Source organism: Oncorhynchus kisutch, linkage group LG10 (genome assembly GCF_002021735.2).
Source record: "Oncorhynchus kisutch isolate 150728-3 linkage group LG10, Okis_V2, whole genome shotgun sequence".
NCBI classification, from domain to species: Eukaryota; Metazoa; Chordata; class Actinopteri; order Salmoniformes; family Salmonidae; genus Oncorhynchus; species Oncorhynchus kisutch.
Window position 1 is genome coordinate 60,952,063 of NC_034183.2, and position 23,198 is coordinate 60,975,260.

Sequence of the window (23,198 nt, forward strand, 5' to 3'; positions counted from 1 at the left end):
GGTTCCTTCTTCCTGGTGTTGACAGGGGGTTCTGCGTAGGTTTCGCCAGCCCCTTGCTTCCTCTCTTCTCTTCACAGGGTACAGGAACAGGGCTTCGATGGACAAGATTGTCTCAGCACACAGTGCCACAGGGATTTATGATGACACTAGCTGTAGCTGTGAGAATGTCTGACAGGGGGGCAGCACAGTGCAGTTGCATTGTGACATCAGCACAATGTCATAGAATAATTTGTCACTAGTTAGCACAGCCACAAAGTAAGAATGAGCTTTTTGGTTTTAATTTAGGGTTAGGGTTAGGCATAAGGTTAGCAATGTGGTTAGGGAAGAGGTTAGGTAAAAAAAAAAATATTTTAAGAAGATAAATTGTGGAAATAGGTGGGGTTTAGCCATAATTCTGACTTTGTGGCTGTGGTAACTAGTGACAATCTAGAAGAATGTCCTGTTTTCTCATACACTGAGCTGTAAAGAAATTAGCATTCATCTCATTCTGGGCACTGAGGTGGTGGCATTGAGACTGCTGGAAAACATTTTGCATACCTTTTTATAAAACTTTTTTTTATAAGTCTACAACCTTGGATTTCTTCACATTTTATTGTGTTACAAAGTGGGATTGAAATGGATTTTAGTGTCTTTTTTCCCCAACAATCTACACAAAATACTCTGTTATGTCATAATGGAAGAAATGTAAAAAAAAATACAAAATAAAACATTAATATACCTTGATTAGATAAGTATTCAACCCTCTGATCCAATACATGTTAGAAAACCTTTGGCAGTTATTGCAGATGTGAGTCTTCTTGGGTGAGTCTCTAAGAGTTTTGCACACCTGTATTGTGCAATTATTATTATTCTTATCCATTATTCTTTTCAAAATTCTTCAAGCTCTGCCAAGGTGTAGGGAATCATGGCTCGAGAGCCATTTTCAAATCTTAGATTTTCAAGCAGATTTAAGTCAAAACTGTAACTTGGCCGCTCAGGAACATTGACTGTCTTCTTAGTAAGCAACTCCAGTGTAGATTTGGGTTTTTGTTGAAGGTTATTGTCCTGCTGAAAGATCAATTGCTGTGGTTTTCCTCTATGAATTTGGCTGTGAATCTTTGCCATTGTCAAGCATTTTTGATTCATTTGATTTAACTAGGCAGTTAAGAGCAAATTCTTATTTACAATGACAGCCTAAAGGGGAACAGTGGGTTAACTGCCTTGTTCAGGGGAAGAACAACAGATTTGGACCTTGTCAGCTCAGGGATTCAACCAGCAACCTTTTGGTTACTGGCCCGACTCTCTAACCACTAGGCTACCCACATACCATGATGCATCAGCCACCATGCTTGAAAATAAGAAGGCAGCTATTCAGTGATGTGTTGTGTTAGACTGTCCCTAAACATAAGGCTTTGCATTCAGGCCAGAAAGAGTATTCTTTTACCATGTTTTTTTTCTTTTCACCATTACTTTGCATACACACGTATGTTAAAGCAAAAAAACATCTTCATATTTTTATTCTTCTTATCACTCTGTCATGTAAGTAATTATTGTGGAGTCACTACAATGTTGCTGATCCCTCCTCAGTTTTCTCGTGTCACAGCCATTGAACTGTGTCGCCCAATGGCCTCATGGTGACATCCCTAAGCAGTTTCCTTCCTTTCCTGCAGCTCAGTTCAGAAGGACGACTGCATCTTTGATGTGTCTGGGTGGTTTAGTACATCATCCGCAGCATAATTATTAACTTGACCATGCTTAAAGACATATACAATTCCTAATGTGTTATTGTTAACCATCTACCAATTACTGCCCTTCTTTAAGAGGCTTTCGAAAAACTCCCTGGTCTTTGTAGTTGAATCTGTGCTTGAAATTCAACACTTACCTGAGGGAACTTACAGATGTTGCATGTATAGTATGGGGGTCATAGGAAAGGTTGGTCCTTTAAAAATCATGTCAACCCCTATTATTTCACACAGAGTCCATATAACTTATTATGTGATTTGTTAAGCAAACATTTTACTTCAGAAATAATTTAGGCTTGCCTAAACAAAGGGGGTGAATACTTATGCATCGACTATATTTTAGTTCTAGATGTTTTATTAAGTTGTAAAAATGTGTAGAATTTTCTTTTCACTTTGACATTATGGAGTATTTTGCGTCTAATTAATGGCAACAAAAAAAAAACGTACAATTTACATCTATTTAAATCCCACTTTGTAACACAACAAAATGTGAAAAAAGGTTCAAGGGGGTGTAAACTTTCTATAGGCAATGTAGCTTTCATACTCTCATAACCAAAACATACAATATCATTCATTTACTAACCTGAAAATGAGTGGTCATTTCCTCTTCAAAAAGTTAAAATTGTTGATCCAATTAACAGTAATATGTAGGTCTATAAAATTAGCACAGCAAGGAGAATATGTGGGTGGATTCAGACATGTGATACCATCTTTTACCAGAAGATGGTGATATCACCCTTACAAATAGGAGAAAGCATTTCCTATACAGTACGGTAGTTCCACAAAGTCACTACAAGGGTAATATGAATCAGGGTGTTGCTGACGACTGAAAATAATTTATGAGTCACTAATATCCTACTTAGTCATAGAACACTGCTATCTGTGAGGTGCACCAGTTAACACCAAGCAAAAATAACACCGCCTGCTAAACTGATTCGTTTTTCTATTTCTGAAATACCATTGAAATATGAGTCTCTGACTCATAGGCTTGTATACAAAGCCTGCGGTGTAGTGTTTATTATGCAATTGATACAGTTGAGTCTAACAAAAGCCATTGGAGCGATGCCAAGCCTCACACAGCGTTCCAGCATTTCTTGGAAACCAATTGGCTGACTTTCGTAATTTCTTCCGGGAAAATGAATATGCATACCTCCAGCCAGAAAACAGCAGAGAAAACAGGGAGTGGGGAAGGAAGAGGGTGAGAGAGAGGAGGGTAAGATGCAGGAGTGAAAGAGAGAGACAGTACAGTCCATTCATTCCAGTCTCACTCTCCCAGTGTTCATCAATAAGAAGAGCAGTCTGTGTGGCCTGAGGCAGAGTGTAGCTGTGACATCACCACTCCTTCAAATACCCTGAGATGAGATGGGGCCCAACAAACTGCCAGCAGAGACAAGCCTAGAGGATGACTCACCCACCTCACCCCCATCATACAGAGTCCATCAGGAAGCTCACAAGTGGCTCTGCCTGTCTGCCAGATAGATGTGTACATGTTTTCTTCCACGGAACAGATATACATCAATGAATACTTCATGACCACTAAAAGCCTGTTTTCTTCTTTCAATCTAATGTAACTGACATCTATGAGGTCCTTCGAGGTGGATAAAAAGAAGAAAGGTTGATGAGGGAATAAATCACTTTTGCATAGGTAATGAATGAGTCCAAGATTTATGTTTGGGAAACAGTTTTAGTGCATTTGCATCTCAAAGAAGAAAATATTCTGTAAAACTTTAAATGTTAATTAATGGAAGCACAAATATTTGACCTTACTTCCAGGAGGGCAGACCGTTTTGGTTCTACACATAAGATACAGTGCCTTGCGAAAGTATTCGGCCCCCTTGAACTTTGCGACCTTTTGCCACATTTCAGGCTTCAAACAGAAAGATATAAAACTGTATTTTTTTGTGAAGAATCAACAACAAGTGGGACACAATCATGAAGTGGAACGACATTTATTGGATATTTCAAACTTTTTTAACAAATCAAAAACTGACAAATTGGGCGTGCAAAATTATTCAGCCCCTTTACTTTCAGTGCAGCAAACTCTCTCCAGAAGTTCAGTGAGGATCTCTGAATGATCCAATGTTGACCTAAATGACTAATGATGATAAATACAATCCACCTGTGTGTAATCAAGTCTCCGTATAAATGCACCTGCACTGTGATAGTCTCAGAGGTCCGTTAAAAGCGCAGAGAGCATCATGAAGAACAAGGAACACACCAGGCAGGTCCGAGATACTGTTGTGAAGAAGTTTAAAGCCGGATTTGGATACAAAAAGATTTCCCAAGCTTTAAACATCCCAAGGAGCACTGTGCAAGCGATAATATTGAAATGGAAGGAGTATCAGACCACTGCAAATCTACCAAGACCTGGCCGTCCCTCTAAACTTTCAGCTCATACAAGGAGAAGACTGATCAGCGATGCAGCCAAGAGGCCCATGATCACTCTGGATGAACTGCAGAGATCTACAGCTGAGGTGGGAGACTCTGTCCAAAGGACAACAATCAGTCGTATATTGCACAAATCTGGCCTTTATGGAAGAGTGGCAAGAAGAAAGCCATTTCTTAAAGATATCCATAAAAAGTGTTGTTTAAAGTTTGCCACAAGCCACCTGGGAGACACACCAAACATGTGGAAGAAGGTGCTCTGGTCAGATGAAACCAAAATTGAACTTTTTGGCAACAATGCAAAACGTTATGTTTGGCGTAAAAGCAACACAGCTCATCACCCTGAACACACCATCCCCACTGTCAAACATGGTGGTGGCAGCATCATGGTTTGGGCCTGCTTTTCTTCAGCAGGGACAGGGAAGATGGTTAAAATTGATGGGAAGATGGATGGAGCCAAATACAGGACCATTCTGGAAGAAAACCTGATGGAGTCTGCAAAAGACCTGAGACTGGGACGGAGATTTGTCTTCCAACAAGACAATGATCCAAAACATAAAGCAAAATCTACAATGGAATTGTTCAAAAATAAACATATCCAGGTGTTAGAATGGCCAAGTCAAAGTCCAGACCTGAATCCAATCGAGAATCTGTGGAAAGAACTGAAAACTGCTGTTCACAAATGCTCTCCATCCAACCTCACTGAGCTCAAGCTGTTTTGCAAGGAGGAATGGGAAAAAATGTCAGTCTCTCGATGTGCAAAACAGATAGAGACATACCCCAAGCGACTTACAGCTGTAATCGCAGCAAAAGGTGGCGCTACAAAGTATTAACTTAAGGGGGCTGAATAATTTTGCACGCCCAATTTCAGTTTTTGATTTGTTAAAAGTTTGAAATATCCAATAAATGTCGTTCCACTTCATGATTGTGTCCCACTTGTTGTTGATTCTTCACAAAAAAATACAGTTTTATCTTTGTTTGAAGCCTGAAATGTGGCAAAAGGTCAAAGTTCAAGGGGGCCGAATACTTTCGCAAGGCACTGTATATATAACATCTGTTTACAGGAGATTCTGACTTGCCTGTTCTGCCATCTGAATAAATTAATTGAAATTAATAAACCAACATTGGAAGAGGGTCCATGGTGTAATAACAACCAACAGTCCTCAAATGGCCCAACTATGGTATGCCATTGTCCTCACTATACCCTGCTCTCTCCCTTTCTCCTTCTTTACCCTCCCCCTTAAAAAAAAACAATTGTCTAATTCAATAAGACAACATTACAAGGGCCAACAACAAAGACAAGGTTGTCACAATTAGATGATGAATAGTTGGACTCTAGCTTTGCTGTCACAACACCTACCGAAGGTGGCTCCCCTTCCTGTTTAGGTGGTGCTCTGCGGTCCTCGTCACCGGCCTACTAGCTGCCACCGATCCCTTTTTCCCTTTTCTGTTGGTTTGGTCTGATTTGTTTCACCTGTTTCTTGTTTAGACTTTTAATTTGGCTATTTAAGTCGGTAGGCCCGCCTGCTCTTCGTGCGGGCTTGTTTATTCCCACTTTGTATGTGTGGTAGTGCGATCTTGGTTTGGTTCCTGTTTTGGGCATTTGTTTTATGACGCTCAGTTTCGTTGTATAGACTATTTTGCCCGGTGCTGAATAAAGCGCTATTCAGAACTTTCTGCCGCCTGCACCTGACTCCTCACCCACTACGCCTAAGATTGTCACACTTGCGAGCCGCCTGATCCCACAAGCTTGCATGAGGGTAGTTCCACTTCAAAAAGCCCAAGAAAGAGGAGTTCGACACCCACCATCTCAGATTGTTCTGAAATTGTTTCTGTTGTTAGAAACAGATAATGTTACAGCATTCCTGCAACATTATTTTGTTGAAATATAATATAATTAAATCTCTAAAAAATTTACCTAATTAATTGCACCCAAATTTGCCATTTTAATTTATAGGATTCATCATAATATAGAATAAATATAGTAGCTAAAATCCGATTCTAACAATGAGTTAGACTTGAGTAATTAAAGAAATGGTCAAAAACAAATCACGGACCCCCCCACATCCCACAAACCCCCCACATCCCATGGACCCCCCACATCCCACGGACCCCCCACATCGTGAGCATTCCAAACTTGCTCAATGGGTGACATGTCTAGTAAGTATGCAGGCCATGGAAGAACTGGGACATTTTCAGCTTCCAGGAGTTGTGTACAGATCCTTGCGACATGGGGCCGTGAATTATCATGCTGAAACATGAGGTGGTGGTGGTGGATGAATGGCACAACAATGGGCCTCAGGATCCCATCACGGTATCTCTGTGCATTCAAATTGCCATCGATAAAATGCAGTTGTGTTCGTTGTCCGTAGCTTATGCCTGCCAATACCATAACCCCACCATGGATCACTCTGTTCACAATGTTGACCTCAGCAAACCGCTCACCCATACAACACCATACAGGTGGTCAGCTGTTGTGAGGCCGGTTGAATGTACTGCCAAATTCTCTAAAATTACGTAGGAGGCGGCTTATGGTAGAGATATGAACATTACATTTTCTAGCAACAGCTTTGGTGGACAACCCTGCAACCAGCATGCCAATTGCACACTCCCTCAAAACTTGAGACATCTGTGGCATTGTGTTGTGTGACAAAACTGCACATTTTAGAGTGGCCTTTTATTGTCCCCAGCACAAGATGCACCTGTGTAATGATCATCCACCTGCCACACCTGTCAGGTGGATGGATTATCTTGGCAAATGAGAAATGCAGGGATGTAACCGAATTTGTGCACAACATTTGAGAGAAATAAGCTTTTTGTGTGTATGGACATTTCTGGGATCTTTTATTTCAGCTCATGAAACCAACACTGTAGATTTTGAGTTTATATTTTTGTTCAGTGTAGTATGTTCAGAGAAATTTGTCATTGAATTTGTTGGGTGTATGTCTCATTCTTACCACTAGATCGTGGGGAAAACAGGGGGGTACACACCAAATTTACTGAGAATACATTACATAGGATGAAGATGCAAAACTCTGAGCCACAGCTCCATACTACTTGTCAATCATAGAGAACTGACACTATATACTTGTTGTTGGGGTGGGATTGGCGTGGGGTTTGACTAATTATTTGGATTCCTCATGTCTTACTCATTGTTAGAAAAAAGTTTGGTCCAAATTGGCTGTTAAGTACTATAACTATTGATTATATGAATCCTATATATTAAAATAGCCAATTTGGGTGCAATCAGTCAGCTTAATTCCTCAGAGATCAAATGATATTTGAACACAATAAATGCTTATGGAATGCTTATCTTATCTGCTTCTTACTACAGAAATGATTTCAGAACGATCTGAGATGGTGGGTGTCATGGCTTGCTGAAATGACATGGAACGATCCATGACTGGTTCGCTACAGTGGTAAATCAGTCTGGTATATACCAAGCTAGTTAGACTCCACCAGCTGTGAATCTTTTCTCTGTGGTGATTCAACACCAGTATGCATTATTGTACACTTCCACAATAAATCCTTTATCAATTGTCAAAGTAGCAGCATGGAGCAATTGAAAAACCCCAGGGTTTCTCAATCCAGGAAAGGAATGATAGCAAGTGAGGCTCAGCCCAACCTATTGTCCCCATGTCACAATTACATAGCCTATATCTGATGACAGTAGATGACAGTTCCCATCGCTGACCAATCAGAATGTGTTATTAGCCTTGGCGGCTGGCTCTGGCATGGGGTTTGTTCAGAGGATCAGGGGCTGAAGTAACTTTGGGTTAAGCTCTTACAGCCAACTGTTCAAAGCCTTTTTTCACTGTTCTTCCTCTGTCCTGCCATTACTCTATTTATGGAGTTCGTGGAAAGACTGTACTTGCAGTACCTTTACTTGAGAAAGCCTTTGGATCTTTTTCTGGAACACCAATAGACATTACATAAACCTCAACATCACATCATGGGCAAAACATTAGTCCAACAAGGAGTATCCATCACTGAAGCTGTGAATACTAATTCTGCTAACTAACTCTGAAAATGAATTGGTGTAATTGCAGTGATGGAAAGACCCCTGTCTATATGAGCATGTGCCTGGCAGTGTTGATCCAACATGTTACATTAGAGGGTGTTATGAAGTGTACTTAGTTGTCTCTGGCAACAGAATAAGTGAGTATGATGGAGGATGTCCTCTCTGATAACAACACTAACCTAGTTCCTTTGTTTGAGTGGATTCACTCTGACACTACAGCACTAATCTGGATAGTACAACATGTTTCAACTTCAAATTAATGAGAGGGAGGCGGTTATCTGAGGATGATGCAACAACTATTTTGAACATAGGCCAACTGATATTGATTGACAGGTCATTTAACGGTTTCACAATACACAGAGTTACACTGAGCCAGGCTGTGCTGATATGGTCATGTTAGCAGTGGGGAAAAAAAGGGAGTTTTGTTTTAGCTTTGGTAGTGTGGTGGAATCAGTATTGGAACTTGTCTTAACCTCAGCAATGTTGGTGGAAGAGCAGAGGTGACACGAGTAGAGGGACATTCCAAAATGTCTTGAGCATGGCATACTGGAAGAGTCTAGCTGTGAAAGTATAAATAGAGTAATGACAGGGTGGCTCTTGCATGCACACTTGGAAAATAATCTGTTTGACATGGCTCAGGGCCTTGCAATGTGTTAGGCCTTCATGTGTCATGTCATGTCTAAAGGTTGTCAACTACAGGAGGGATTAGCGAACCAAAAAAGTAAGTCTATCAGCCTCACACCAAAACATCTGTGGCCATATTTGTCTCAACATTTTTATTGCAAATGCATTTTTTGTCTTCCTTAGACACATATCACTATATCTGACATAAAAAATCTGCAAAAACTATACATATGCTGAACAATCCCAAGCCTTTTCCCTCTGCAGCCAGCAGTGAAATTAGTGTTCAGGACACTGTGCCACTGGTATGCTGGCAGGCACAAGGTGGAATCTAGGCCATATATATCTGTCCTTGAGGCTGATTATGAATGTATTATGTAAGTGCACAGCATGGGTTACATAACCCTTGTCATGCACTCACTCTCTACCCCCACCCCTCTGTGCTATAGATTGTTCAACAACACCAACCCACCAGTAAGAATAATACAACTAAGACCCCCCTCCCACACACAACTCCCTCCGTCACAAGCTCTGAGGATTTATATCTTATTTCATGACAACTTAACAATGTGTTTGACTTCATGACAGATGTCACAGTAGAGTAGTTGCACAACAAATATACAGTGGGGCAAAAAAGTATTTAGTCAGCCACCAATTGTGCAAGTTCTCCCACTTAAAAAGATGAGAGAGGCCTGTAATTTTCATCATAGGTACACTTCAATTATGACAGACAAAATGAGGGGGAAAAAATCCAGAAAATCACATTGTAGACTTTTTAATGAATTTATTTGCAAATTATGGTGAAAAATAAGTATTTGGTCAATAAAAAAAGTTTATCTCAATACTTTGTTATATACCCTTTGTTGGCAATGACAGAGGTCAAACGATTTCTGTAAGGTTTTCACACACTGTTGCTGGTATTTTGGCCCATTCCTCCATGCAGATCTCCTGTAGAGCAGTGATGTTTTGGGGCTGTTGCTGGGCAACACGGACTTTCAACTTCCTCCAAAGATTTTCTATGGGGTTAAGATCTGGAGACTGGCTTGGCCACTCCAGGACCTTGAAATGCTTCTCACGAAGCCACTCCTTCGTTGCCCGGGCGGTGTGTTTGGGATCATTGTCATGCTGAAAGACCAAGCCACGTTTCATCTTCAATGCCCTTGCTGATGGAAGGAGGTTTTCACTCAAAATCTCATGATACATGACCCCATTCATTCTTTCCTTTACACGGATCAGTCGTCCTGGTCCCTTTGCAGAAAACTAAATATAAATATTTCCACTCCCATGCTTCACAGTAGGTATGGTGTTCTTTGGATGCAACTCAGCATTATTTGTCCTCCAAACACGACAAGTTGAGTTTTTACCAAAAAGTTATATTTTGGTTTCATCTGACCATATGACATTCTCCCAATCTTCTTCTGGATCATCCAAATGCTCTCTAGCAAACTTCAGACGGGCCTGGACATGTACTGGCTTAAGCAGGGGGACACGTCTGGCACTGCAGGATTTGAGTCCCTGGCGGCGTAGTGTGTTACTGATGGTAGGCTTTGTTACTTTGGTCCCAGCTCTCTGCAGGTCACTCACTAGGTCCCCCTGTGTGGTTCTGGGATTTTTTCTCACCGTTCTTGTGATCATTTTGACCCCACGGGGTGAGATCTTGCGTGGAGCCCCAGATCGAGGGAGATTATCAGTGGTCTTGTATGTCTTCCATTTCCTAATAATTGCTTCCACAGTTGATTTCTTCAAACCAAGCTGCTTACCTATTGCAGATTCAGTCTTCCCAGCCTGGTGCAGGTCTACAATTTTGTTTCTGATGTCCTTTGACAGCTCTTTGGTCTTGGCCATAGTGGAGTTTGGAGTGTGACTGTTTGAGGTTGTGGACAGGTGTCTTTTATACTGATAACAAGTTCAAACAGGTGACATTAATACAGGTAACGAGTCGAGGACAGAGGAGCCTCTTAAAGAATAAGTTACAGGTCTGTGAGAGACAGAAATCTTGCTTGTTTGTAGGTGACCAAATACTTATTTTCCACCATAATTTGCAAATAAATGATAGATTTTCTGGATTTTTTCCTCATTTTGTCTGTCATAGTTGAAGTGTACCTATGATGAAAATTACAGGCCTCTCTCATCTTTAAGTGGGAGAACTTGCACAATTGGTGGCTGACAAAATACTTTTCCCCCCCACTGTAAATACATTCAGTTCCTTGTTAATTTGTATTTCAATAGAGTGGAAGAAGGCAATAACATATTGTATTGCATAATAGACTATATTCCATATGCTTTAATGCTCTTTGAAACCAATACAAGAGTTTATCAGAGGCTATGTTCAAAGAAAAAAGGACTACTTTCAATGAGCACTGCCTCTTACAATTGCACACTAGACAGCTGTCACATCCGCTCTGCAGCTAGCCAGGATTGTAGGTCAAAGTGTGCCCATTGAACAACACATGGATTGGTGACACATTGAGTCACATAATGGCATTAGGTGACAAGGTCATTACCTCCCAGTTACAGGAAATAATGCAGATTGCACTCCTTCCTGGAGCCGACCTGGCACTGAGCTAGAGAACTGCTTACAGAGCTCAACCTAAAATAAGAACGGCTAGACATGGCTTTCATACTCTGTCTGCACATGCATCATTAACATTTGTGCTTTTCAACATATTGTGAAGAAAATGACTTGAGGCTGAAAGTATTTTTCTGGTTTATTGATCTGATCTGGATGTGAAAACATGATTTTCCATTTGTTACCTGCCCATTTTATGATTATTTCATCACATCCCTCCTCTCTGCAACCAGCAGTGGTTGCTGTGGCAACTGTGTGACGTATTTTAGAATCCAGGAATAGAAGCATGTGGAAGGAAGGGCTCTGAGGTCTTGTGTTCCTCGTCACAATGCTCTGTTTTTCTCATGTTTTTCTCATGTGTGTGTCAGAGGTTAATACTGAAACGCATGTGGTTTTGCCTCAAGGCAAAATGTTAACACAGAGTAAGTTCTGTGTGTTCATTGAGTGTTCATTGTGAGTTAGTGCGTGTGCTTTGGATTTAGTAGATGGAGAGTGATAGACATACAGTATAGAGTTAAAGGGGCAATCTGCAGTTCAAACTATAACAACGTTGCTGCTGTTCTGTTAAACAGCTGAGGGATGGGGCTGGGGAAATGTAACTCACTCTAAAATCCATAGACAAAGCTATGGATGCAAGGACTGACCATCCATGATGTCAAAATGATAGTTTTAACCATGTTTTGAGGCTATACAGTGTTAGTTTACAATTGCACTGTTTACAAACAATGGAGTAAAATAAGCTTATATTTATAGTTCTGATGGGGCATGGCAGTTAAAATATGCTCAAGAATCAATGGGTATATATAATTAATTTGTAAAAAAAAATGTATGTAGCAATAGCATATTGCCCATTTAAGAAGGGGGGGGCTAAGTCCCCCTGTTATGAAACAGACCCCCAAGTTACACAAAATGAGTCATGTTCTATTATTAGGAGCCGCAATACAACTCATATGATTATGATTATGAAGCAGTGGTGTCTGTGTGTATAGATGATTCGATGGGAGTTACATGAATGTGTTTCTGTGTGGAACTCTCAGAGGAGCATTGATTCAGAGCTTGAAGTTCATTCTAAATCCAGGAAATCTAAATGTTGCAAGATTGTGGAATTCTATATAGAATTAAACTAGCATTTTACAGCACAGTGCACATGTGACTCTGTATGGAGGGGATAGTGGAGGGATAGATGGTGCTGAGCCTATAAAGGAGGGTCAAATGTGGACATGACAGTTTTGTTTCAGGTTGGGGTGTCTGCAACGGCAATAACTGATATGCTGTAGTTTTACTAGACACTACAGCGTGTCAATGAGTGCAGGTCAGATAAGTGATGCAACGTGTCAACGTGTTACAGCCCATTATCTAAACTGAGACACAATAAACAGCTTCTGGAATGAGGCTGTGATATGATCCAAGACAGGCCAACAGGGTTGAAAGAGTTTGACGAGAGATAGAGACTGCGAGGGGGGGCACAACGAAGAGAGACAAAGAAAGAAAGAAAGAAAGAAAGAAGGAGAGAGAAACTTTGACAAGGTGTGGTCCAGGTGAGCAGGAAGTGTTGTGAAATCTTTTCCTGCAGTAATCCAGCCTGGTCTCATAGACTAGACGTAGCATAGTAAATTAAAATCTGGTATTAGTATGAAATGTTATGTTTTGTATGGTTACATAAGATAGATGGTTACTAAGGCTAAGGTGGTTGGTTGTAGTGGATGAGTGGGAGTACAACGCGAACATCTAGGTTTCGAGTTTGAATCTCATCACGGACAACTATAGCATTTAAGCTAATTAGCAACTTTTCAACTACTTAACGTAACCAAGGTAATATTAGCCAGCTAGCTAATGTTAGCCACCTAACTAGAATTCCTAACATATTGTAAATTTTGCAAATTCGTAACATATTGTACGATTTACAAATTCATAACATATAATACAAATTGTAATTCGTAACATATCATACGAAATGGGTGATGGACATCCACAAATGAATACATACCATACGAAACGTAGAATATCCCGGATTTACGTACAGAATCATATGAAATGCTCTGAGACCAGGTTACAGCAATCATTCATGTGTGTCAATAGAACAGAATGTACAGTACAGTATAGAGATCATGGCCTTTGTTCTCCTCGGTGGACTCCTCATGTTGGTATTTTAGGCACGATCCCAGTGTGTCCCAGAGGACGTTATACAACATCACTGTACCACCATCTTTCACTAAAACCTCCCTGCCCTTTCCCAGTGGTCAATTCTGTCGATCAGTCTTGCTGGGATTAACAGCCTGAACTGTGAGTCCCTCTGTGCCACTGTGTACCACCCACTTGGCAGGTAGGACAGAGATATTTATATGTATAGAGATCACTATATGATGCGAGTGTGTAATGCCTCGAGTGAATGTGTATTTCAGGCAAATAAGGCAAAAAAAAGCAGGCTGTGTTACAGTGTAGTTACAGTTACATCAAAGTGTTCCTTTAACTCAATTGAAGACACTGATAATGAGTACCATTATATGAATTGGAGTATGACCTGTTCAATTACGTCTGTGAATACATGCATGCATCCCAGCTATCTCCCACCTACCCCACCCCAGCTTGCAGTAAGATAAATAGATAAATATACTAGTGCCTGGCCCCATGATGTTTGATCTCCTTTGGCCTGTGATAGCCATGGCAAACACAGTGAGGAGGACAGTGACCTCACCATGTACATTGAGTTCTGTACAGAAGAACACCGGAGAAAATGGGTCTTCCAACTAATCCCTGACCCCATACGGGTTGGGTAGGTTACTTTCTAAATGTAATTCGTTAAGTTACTAGTTACCTGTCCAAAGTAACGTACATTTTGGATTACCCAAACTCAGTAACGTAATCTGATTACATTCAGTTACTTTCAGAATACTTTCCCCTTAAGATGCATTAGAAGAAGACAAAAATGTATGTTACCAATTAAACAACTTAAATCAATGTTAAAGTTTACATAAGCTGGCCACATATGGATATTACATTTTTCTTCATCTAACCTATTTCTGTCTACTACATATAATAATACAATTAAATTATATCCTTATATTACTATAAATAATGTATAAGTCCAAAATGGATGTAGCAACTACAGACTGCCCATTTAAGTCTATCAAAAAGGGTGTGAGTTTGAGCATGTGTCCATTAGGCCTATGGATTTTTTTATCTGCATGAATTAGATAAATGCCCCACTTTTATTCCATATGCTGTTGCAAGAGCGCATTTTTCACTGACTGTCCACTGATTTCAAGAACAATGATTGATTTACAACTTAAACTTCTTGAATTCATCCACAACAACCACAATCCGCACGGCGCAAATAGCTAAATGAGAGAGCAGCAGTGTGACACATCAATGCGCTATGTAGATATCAATAATAAGTGGATGTATATATCGCCATAGACTACACCACTGCTGTCATCCTTACCTCCAAGCGTTTATTCAAGTTGGATCATCTTTATATGCCGACAGCAGTTGTACCATTGAAAGACATACAGTAGCTGGGACTATAGCCTACAAAACACTATTCCTGCTCTTTTCCCGCGATCCATCGAACACATTTGATGTGTCATCATAGTGGTGGTCTCTGATTTGTGGTCAGACTCGCTCAGATGAAACAAACTTCAACTAGCGCGTTTTTTTAAATTCTGATTTAAAAGTCATTGAGAAAACAGAGAAGTGTCAAAAAAATGTTTTTCGCAAATATTCTTTCTGAATTTAAAAGTAACCCTCGAAGTAATCAGTTTTTCAAAAGTATCTCTAATCTGATTACAATATTTTTGCCGGTAATGTAACGGATTACAGTTACATGTTTGTAATCCCTTACATGTAACGGATTACATGTAATCCATTACTCCTCAACCCTGCCCCCATAGAATAGAACCTTCACAGCACAGTGTAGTACAGTTTAAAGGAGCAAAATCCTGATGTAACTTTGTAATGTGTTAGTTAATGAGAGACCTGCATTTTGTAACTATTACAACCTAATAGAAAATACATTGAGAAGAGACTAGTTTGTACTGCATCCCAAACAGAGGCTACTGCATGCACACCAGTAGTATTACTGATTGTGCTCTCCCTGCAAAAAAACAGGACTTTGTGCCATTTGCTGGACCAGATGGGCTGGAATTCATCCTGACCCAGAACAACCACCTCATTAGCTACTAATGACACACTGGCGGTTTAGTAACGTCAGAGGAGAGGGCCTCAGACCACTGCCACTACAGAAGGATTCACGTGATCTTTTGTTTGTTTATATCTTTGCTTTGCATCAAACACAAATGATCTATTCTGCAACCAAGACCCACGCAAACAGCAAGCACTCATGCAGGCTTTGTTGAAGGGATTGTTGAGGGGGAGAGAACCAAGGCAGGCACTGTGCCAGCTGTGGTGGGTGCGTAGTGGTTGCATAGTTAGTGGAGAGGGCTGGAAGAACCCCTGTGGTCATACCAAATGGACAGAGAGGGTGATAATTGGGAAATGACATCACTAGCACCTTGCAGCGCCTGGCTATTGTAGGCCGAGTGGTCAATGGACATCACACTGTATAAACAGATGAACATCAAAAGTACATGATGAGTTAATATTAATTTAATCATTGTAATTAATTTCATCTTATTTTGCCTAAGAACAGATATGATATATTATGAAGTCAGCAACCAGTTCATTGAGTATTATACACAGAGCGTACAAAACATTAATAACAACACTGTGCTCTTTCCATGACAGACTTGCCAGGTGAATTAAGGTGAAAGCTATGATCCCTTATTGATGTCACTTGTTAAATCCACTTCAAATTGGTGTAGATGAAGGGGAGGAGACTGTTTAAAGAAGGATTTTTACACCTTGAGACAATTGAGACATGGATTGTGTATGTATACAAATCTGGTTGCAAGTTCAAACCCCTGAGCTGACAAGGTACAAATCTGTCATTTTCGTCAACAGTTTTCTGTGTGTATCAAGAATGGTCCACCACCCAAAGGACACCTGGACAATTTGACACAACTATGGGAAGCATTGGAGTCAACATGGGCCAGCATCCCTGTGGAATGCTTTCCACACCTTGTATACTCCTTGCCCGATGAATTGAGGTTGTTCTGAGGGCAAAAGGGAGGGGTGCAACTAAATACTAAGAAGATTTTCCTAATGTTTGGTATACTCCGTATATGTGTGTAGTTTAACCAATTTAGATTAGAAAAATGTGTATTTATCTATTTCCAGATCAAATTCCATAGATGGAAGAAAATGGTTTAAAATCTATTAATCCTATAGGAACACGACTGACAGCGGGGGAAATAATTTCCTAAAGTCTCAAGCTGTTGCCTATGGTCTGTATTTGAAACTAATTCAAGAGAGTATTTTTTAAACCCAGGATTTATTTTCATAAGATGCTTGGTGGTCATTCGACTGATGCATACAGTATGTTCCACTCTAAAAGCTCATGTGACTGCTGAATTCTGCTGTTTTCATGGAACCCTTATGGTTGCAACCTGGTCTCAGAGCATTTTATATTATTCTGTAAGTAAATCCAAAACACTTCTTTAGTATGTTCCATTATGGTATGTATAGGCCTATACTGTGTTTTTCTGAGATTCTGAGAATATTTCACAAGGCTGGGTCAATCTCTTGGCTTATGTTAAGGAGTTCATTGACACTGTGAAAGATGGATCATTGCATAAGAAGCCATATGGAAAACAGAAAGTATTTCCCTGAACTATATCCCTCCAGACACATACAGGTTTTATTTAGGGATATCTCCTTTATAATGAGAATGGATTCAGTGGAGATCACCATATGCTAGAAAACTGTGAAGTGCTTACATAATGACTGCTGGCATTTTCTTTCTCAATTCTATTCCAACAACTCTGATCTGTCACTCACTTTGACGTGATACCGCGTTTGCCGTCCTTTAAAGCTGATTTTTGGTTGAAGAGCATAGGTCTATTGGAAATCTGCAGGGAGAGTGAGAGGGAGCCAGGGATGGCAATATTACTTCATTGTTACGAAAGGATGGGCTAGCGAGTTCAGTTGATGATGCATGAGCAGGATAACGTTATGTGAGCTGTCCCTTGCGGGGTGGGTCTTGGCAGGGAGAGAGGCGGTCTCAGTGAGCGCACCACACATATGCGGCCCATTGGTTCAAGTGAGGATACGAAACGTCCTCGGATGAACTTCACCGGGAAAGAAACAAATAGGAGCTGCAGCATTCCAAGTGGAGCAGAAACGCGAGACGCAAGGTGTCAGGGAGACTAGTAGCCTAATATTGAGTAGGCTAACAGTAACCTACTCCGTGCAGGAAACAAAGTATCCTGTGTACTCGATGACCCAGTGCTGAATCGAAGCTGCTGAATTATTACGATCGCTCTGTTAAATTGTGACACGTTTCTGAAATTGAAAGATCGGTGTTTTTCTGAGACAACGAGAATCCAACTCAAGGTAATTTCACAATTTTCACTCATGAGGTGTATTTCAACAGTGCCTTCTTTATACTACAGAGAATATAAATGTAACATTGTTGCCTACGACAGAAGCCTATCAATTATGTAGGCTACGATGATTTGAGGTTAAATAATATCAAATATACCAAGTAAAGAAAACTATAGCCAACTTTCGATTCAGCTTTAGAAGTAAAATAAATGTTATTTATATACATACATACATACATACATACACACACACACACACACACACACAACTACTCCACAAATGTCATTATTAGGCATCGCCAGTGATCTATTCAGTAGATCACTTTACAGTCAAAATGATGATGAATTGAGATGATCTGAATAGATTTAGTGGAACAGGTATTTCGTTCCTTTTGTATATCTGACTAGAATTTAGAATGACATCCACTAAACGGTTAGAGAAGAACTAGTTCAGTCTTCGTTTAGGGATGTACTGTAGCTCGGTTAACAGTTCGATCTATTACAGCGAACCAATCGTAAATTCACGTAGGGAATAGCAGTTGGGCGCGGAGTATTATCAACTTGCAAACCAGGCTAGTGCTCTAATAAATGTCCTTGATGCAATTCGATTCCTGAAAGATATGACGTCTGATCGTGAACTCAAACTGTTAAGCCATTTTGTTTTGGTGAAATAAAAAATAGACAAGGCAATCAATGCAGGTCATTGCACAGATTGTTCTAGAGATTGATACGGTGTGTTATATAACACTATGTTATTAACTTACATGTAGGTTAACACTGATTTAGTCTGATGAAGCGACTTCAGTTCCAGTCATTGCGTCAGAACAGGGATAATAAATAAAAGTTTTCTTTAGAATTGGGAGGGGAAAAAACAAACCTTTTAGCCTCTTATTTATTAAAGGAATACGAATATAGATCTTATAATTAACCCTTTAACCTTAAGACTGGCAGGAGCCCACTTTGATTATTATATTGTAAACATTTTCAAAAGAGATCGACATGTCTGTCTAGCACTTAGTACATCATGGTTCTTATTCAAGAGTCATGTGGGGTTGTTGTGCAAGTAGCTCCAGTTGAACTGGAAAGATGTAATGGGGTTACATAACATTGTGTTGTAACTGGTCTTGCATAACAACTAAATTCCCCTCTCCATTTCTTCTTCCTCTTTTGAACGCTAGGTGGGATTATTGCAACAATTTACCACCATAACATTCCACGACACTGGATTTTGAGACACTATCTGAAGAACAGAACATCTCAACACAGCAAAACCATGAGTGTGACCAGTGAGATGTTTGAAGAAGATTCTCAAGACATGAGGGAGCAGAGCGGTGGGGAGTCCAGTGCTGCACCTGGTGAGACCCTGTCCTTCACAGATGAGGCCGTGTCCATCCTGACCTCTAGCAGTCTGCTGGCCCGCTCTCTGCTTGGACGCACCTCTGCTCTGAAGCGCACCAATGACCTGCCCACCTCTGGAAACGCCCTCAGACGGAAGCGTGAGTTCATTCCCAGCGAGAAGAAGGATGACGGCTATTGGGACAAGCGCAAGAAGAACAACGAGGCGGCCAAGCGCTCCAGGGAGAAGCGCCGCGTCAACGACATGGTGGTGGAGAATCGCGTGCTGGCGCTGCTGGAGGAGAATGCACGTCTCAGGGCCGAGCTGCTGGCACTCAAGTTCCGCTTCGGCCTGGTCAAAGATCCCTCCAACACACCCATCCTGCCCCTCCCCACAGCCCCCTGTGCTCCACAGACCTTGGCTCCACACTACTATCTGCCCAGTGGACCAGGGAGCCACCCTGCTGCCCACGGGGGCCAGTTCAGCGTGCAAGGCTCCAGGGACGCTGGCAGCATGTCAGAGGACTCTGGATTCTCCACCCCTGGCAGCTCCAGTTTAGGGAGCCCCCTCTCCTTTGAGGACCGACTGAGTGATCATGGCAAACTGTCCCCACACAGAGCAGAGGAGCTGGGCTACGAGCTCCACCACTCCCCTGCAGAGGCGCAGGTGCACCACAGTGGACACTTCCCTGGGGAGCTCTCCAGAGTGATGATGGGGAAAGTGGAGTCTGGGGAGGGCATAAAGAACTTTCCTCACAAAATGCGCTTCAAGATCCTCAGCAGTGGAGAGGACAACAGGCACAGCCCCATACAGTCAATGGGAGCAAGAGACGGTCCCCGGGAGGCAGTCAACGGACACATCATGTTGGGTGGAGCTGAGGGGGCAGGAGTCTGGCCACATAAGCAGGAGGGAGAGGAGACCAGGAGGGGGCGACAACAGCAAGAGTCCACTCAGTATGTCCACTCAGTATGTACAACCCTACAGGGCCAGACAGAGTCTCATTACCATACAGAGAACAATGTCCTCAAGTCCCACCTCAGCTCCCTCAGCGAAGAGGTGGCCCAGCTCAAGAAACTGTTCTCAGAGCAGCTGCTGGCTAAAGTGAACTGAGCCCAGGACTGGGTCAGTGGATGCTCGGTGAACTGTCCCATCTCAGAAGAGGAAGCTCAATCTGAGCTCGCATACTAACATAAGCACACACACATGGTGAAAATGAGATAGATGGGAACAGAGACTCTAAACACCACAGTACCATGGCACACTGAGCTGCTACAGTGACAAACCAATGCCCTGGGCCAACTGGACTATGATCCACCCCAACTACTCAATTCCAACTATTTACCTTTATGTTTAGGAGTGTGTGTATTTTTACCCTCTAATTTTGAGTTGTCCTGATTTTCTACTCTTAAATCCTAAATGCGTATCTGCGTCTCAATTGAGAACAGTTTCTGTAACAGGGACGAAGTCCCATCATCACCTTATTAAAGCACAAAGCTATATGTGTTGGTTCACTTGTGGCCATCTACCCCATACACTGTGTGACCCTCAAAAACACTCTGACACAAGAGGACACTGCCTCACCTCTCCAGAGGATACTGTATTATTGACTGTCACATCCACTCTGCATGTACAACAATGCTGCTTCTCAAGGTCTCACAGCCACAGAAAAGCAATGTCAGTGATTGAGGCATTGAGGTGAACTGGTGCTGAACTAATGTACACTGTAATTCAACTGGAGCTTCAACAAACTCATTATTAGTGCTGTGGCATTGGCACTAATTGGTTTTGAATATGCATGAGGAAAGAACACCACATTCTTTTAAACTGTAAACACAACCATAGAAAGGGCACTGAGGACAGATAACCTGAAAGGTGATGGTCTCCAGTCCCTGAATGGGGACTTTGAACTATTGTCATCTCTTTAATGTATTGCAACACAATGGACTTTGGATGATGACAATTGGAAATCAACTAATACTCTATCATTCCATTACACAGTCAACAGCATAGCTGTGAGGACAGACACACACCATGTCAATCATTGAAATGTGATATGCTTCATGTAGGATAACACACTGTGTCTGGCAACTAGTGAAAGTGTTTTCATGTCTCAGTCAAATACTTTTTGTTAGCCTTGTCCAAAGAGTACATGGTCTGTGTAATTACTAGACATGCACTGTAAACTGTATCTAGGTGATGAAAACATGTGTTGTTATGTGAATATCTGTATGAAAATACATTTTTTGTACTGTGAATAAATCTTTTAAAATGAAATATTTGTGTCTCATTTTGATTATACACTTTCTAATCATCTAAAAGTCAAGTAGCCACTTGATCAGGGATGGCAACATACAGTATCAGGGATGGGCAATGACCTGTGAGCCCATTCAATCTGACCCGCGGGAGGTTTGAGTAAAGAGAAAATGTGTGCGACCGTCTGTTGAATTTTGAAATCCCAATGTGGCCCTCGAGCAAAAATGATTGCCCACCCCTGCACTTGATCCTCCCACTGTTAGGACACCAATATATCCACTAAAGCATGCATTATCATAGATTTCCTCCATCTATTAAGTCACTGAGAAAACAACATGTTGCAGTCTCCACTTAGACTGTGGAAATATGTATCCTGTTTTTAAAGAATAATGTATCTTGCTTTGTCTCACATTATCTAACAGATGAGGAGTGATTGTTCTACATTGACTCAAAGATTTCTTTGGGGATTAAGTAGTAGCCTTTTGAGAACATATTTCATCAGCAAGCACAAAAGTCAACTATTTAGAATATTCAACCTAAATGAATATCATCTGTCACATTTTTCTCCTGTCTGAGACCTAATTTACACATAGCTACGTATGTAGGAAGAGCAGCAGTGCGAGACAGATTGGACAAGTAAGACTATAGAGCTTTGTCTATCCAGACAGGAGCAAACGAGTCCTGAGGGGTGGAGTCTGCATGCCAGTCATGAGCTAGTGTGTGTTCGAGGTCACAGCCACAGAGGAATTGCAATTATTGTCATTACAGGGGATTTCAGGGGATGTGGGTGGTATGAGCTAGACTGGGTCTGAAGACACATTCACATTAACGAAATAAGATTACATCATAACAAAATGAATTACACTCCCTGCACGGTAACCATTGAATCAGTCATCATGCAGATTTTTTACTAAGATATTTACCTACTTAGTCTCAGATGTGTCATACCAATGACATTTTAAAACTATAATTTGTCTGAACAGTATTAATTTCCCATATTGAAATCCCTTGACAAACCAAAGCAGATCAGAGCGCAGTTATAAATATAATAGCATAATAACTTTAGAAACTACTAGGTGGCAGCAAAGACTACCATTTGTTGAGTAGGCTAGCTGATGGTGCGATTGTTGTCATTCAGAGCACACAGATCGTGACATAGTAGCCTGTGTGTTTATTTCAGTGTCGCAGATTTTATTTGGTGCAGGTGTAGTGGCAAAATTACACCAAGGTTTAATTGCTATGTCACTCAATAACAACACTTAACCCATGAAGTCATTTAATTATTTGCCCCTAGTAACCAACCCCTACATTGAATGAGATAGGCCTATCTAAACCAGCATGTGTGTCAATGTGGACAAGTCAAATCAATCAAGATGAAGAGAAAACAAGCTGACAGTAGAACTCTGTACAGCCTCCATGTACTCCATGTATCCACCAGTACAGAACATCTTCCATTCACTGAGCCCTGTGACGTTCCTATCTCATTACAAAGGAGAGGCTCTCCTCAACCTGCAGCTGGATTCACAGGTTCCTCAGTCAAATTGGGGATTCCTGTAGTGAGAGTGGGAGGAAGAGGAAGGGTGGGGGTGGAGGAGAGGAGTGAGGCTGGTTAATGAAGCTACTACTGCAGCAGCTCACTACTACACAACAACCCCCAATAACACACCCCTTAAACCGCAACCCCCCTGCTACTCCCCTCTCCATTCTGTCCCCCCTGTTTATCAGCGGGAGATAACGCCGGTTGCTAGGCAGGAAGTGCGACAGTTACCATGGGAACCCATGCATATGTAGCTAGGAGGGGGAGTGGTTGGGTGGGGTACAGAGGGAGTGGGGGGGTGCGTCAAGTTCACGG

General features: G+C 41.3%; 1 protein-coding gene across 1 annotated transcript; it reads left to right on the forward strand.

The window, feature by feature from the left end:
• The first annotated feature begins 17,242 nt into the window (after positions 1-17,242).
• Positions 17,243-21,367, forward strand: LOC109898647 (uncharacterized). Its single transcript, XM_031834484.1, has 2 exons — positions 17,243-17,767; positions 18,936-21,367. The coding sequence occupies exon 2, from the start codon at positions 19,031-19,033 to the stop codon at positions 20,201-20,203; it is 1,173 nt and encodes a 390-aa protein (XP_031690344.1). The 5' UTR covers positions 17,243-17,767; positions 18,936-19,030; the 3' UTR covers positions 20,204-21,367.
• The last annotated feature ends 1,831 nt before the right edge of the window (positions 21,368-23,198 follow it).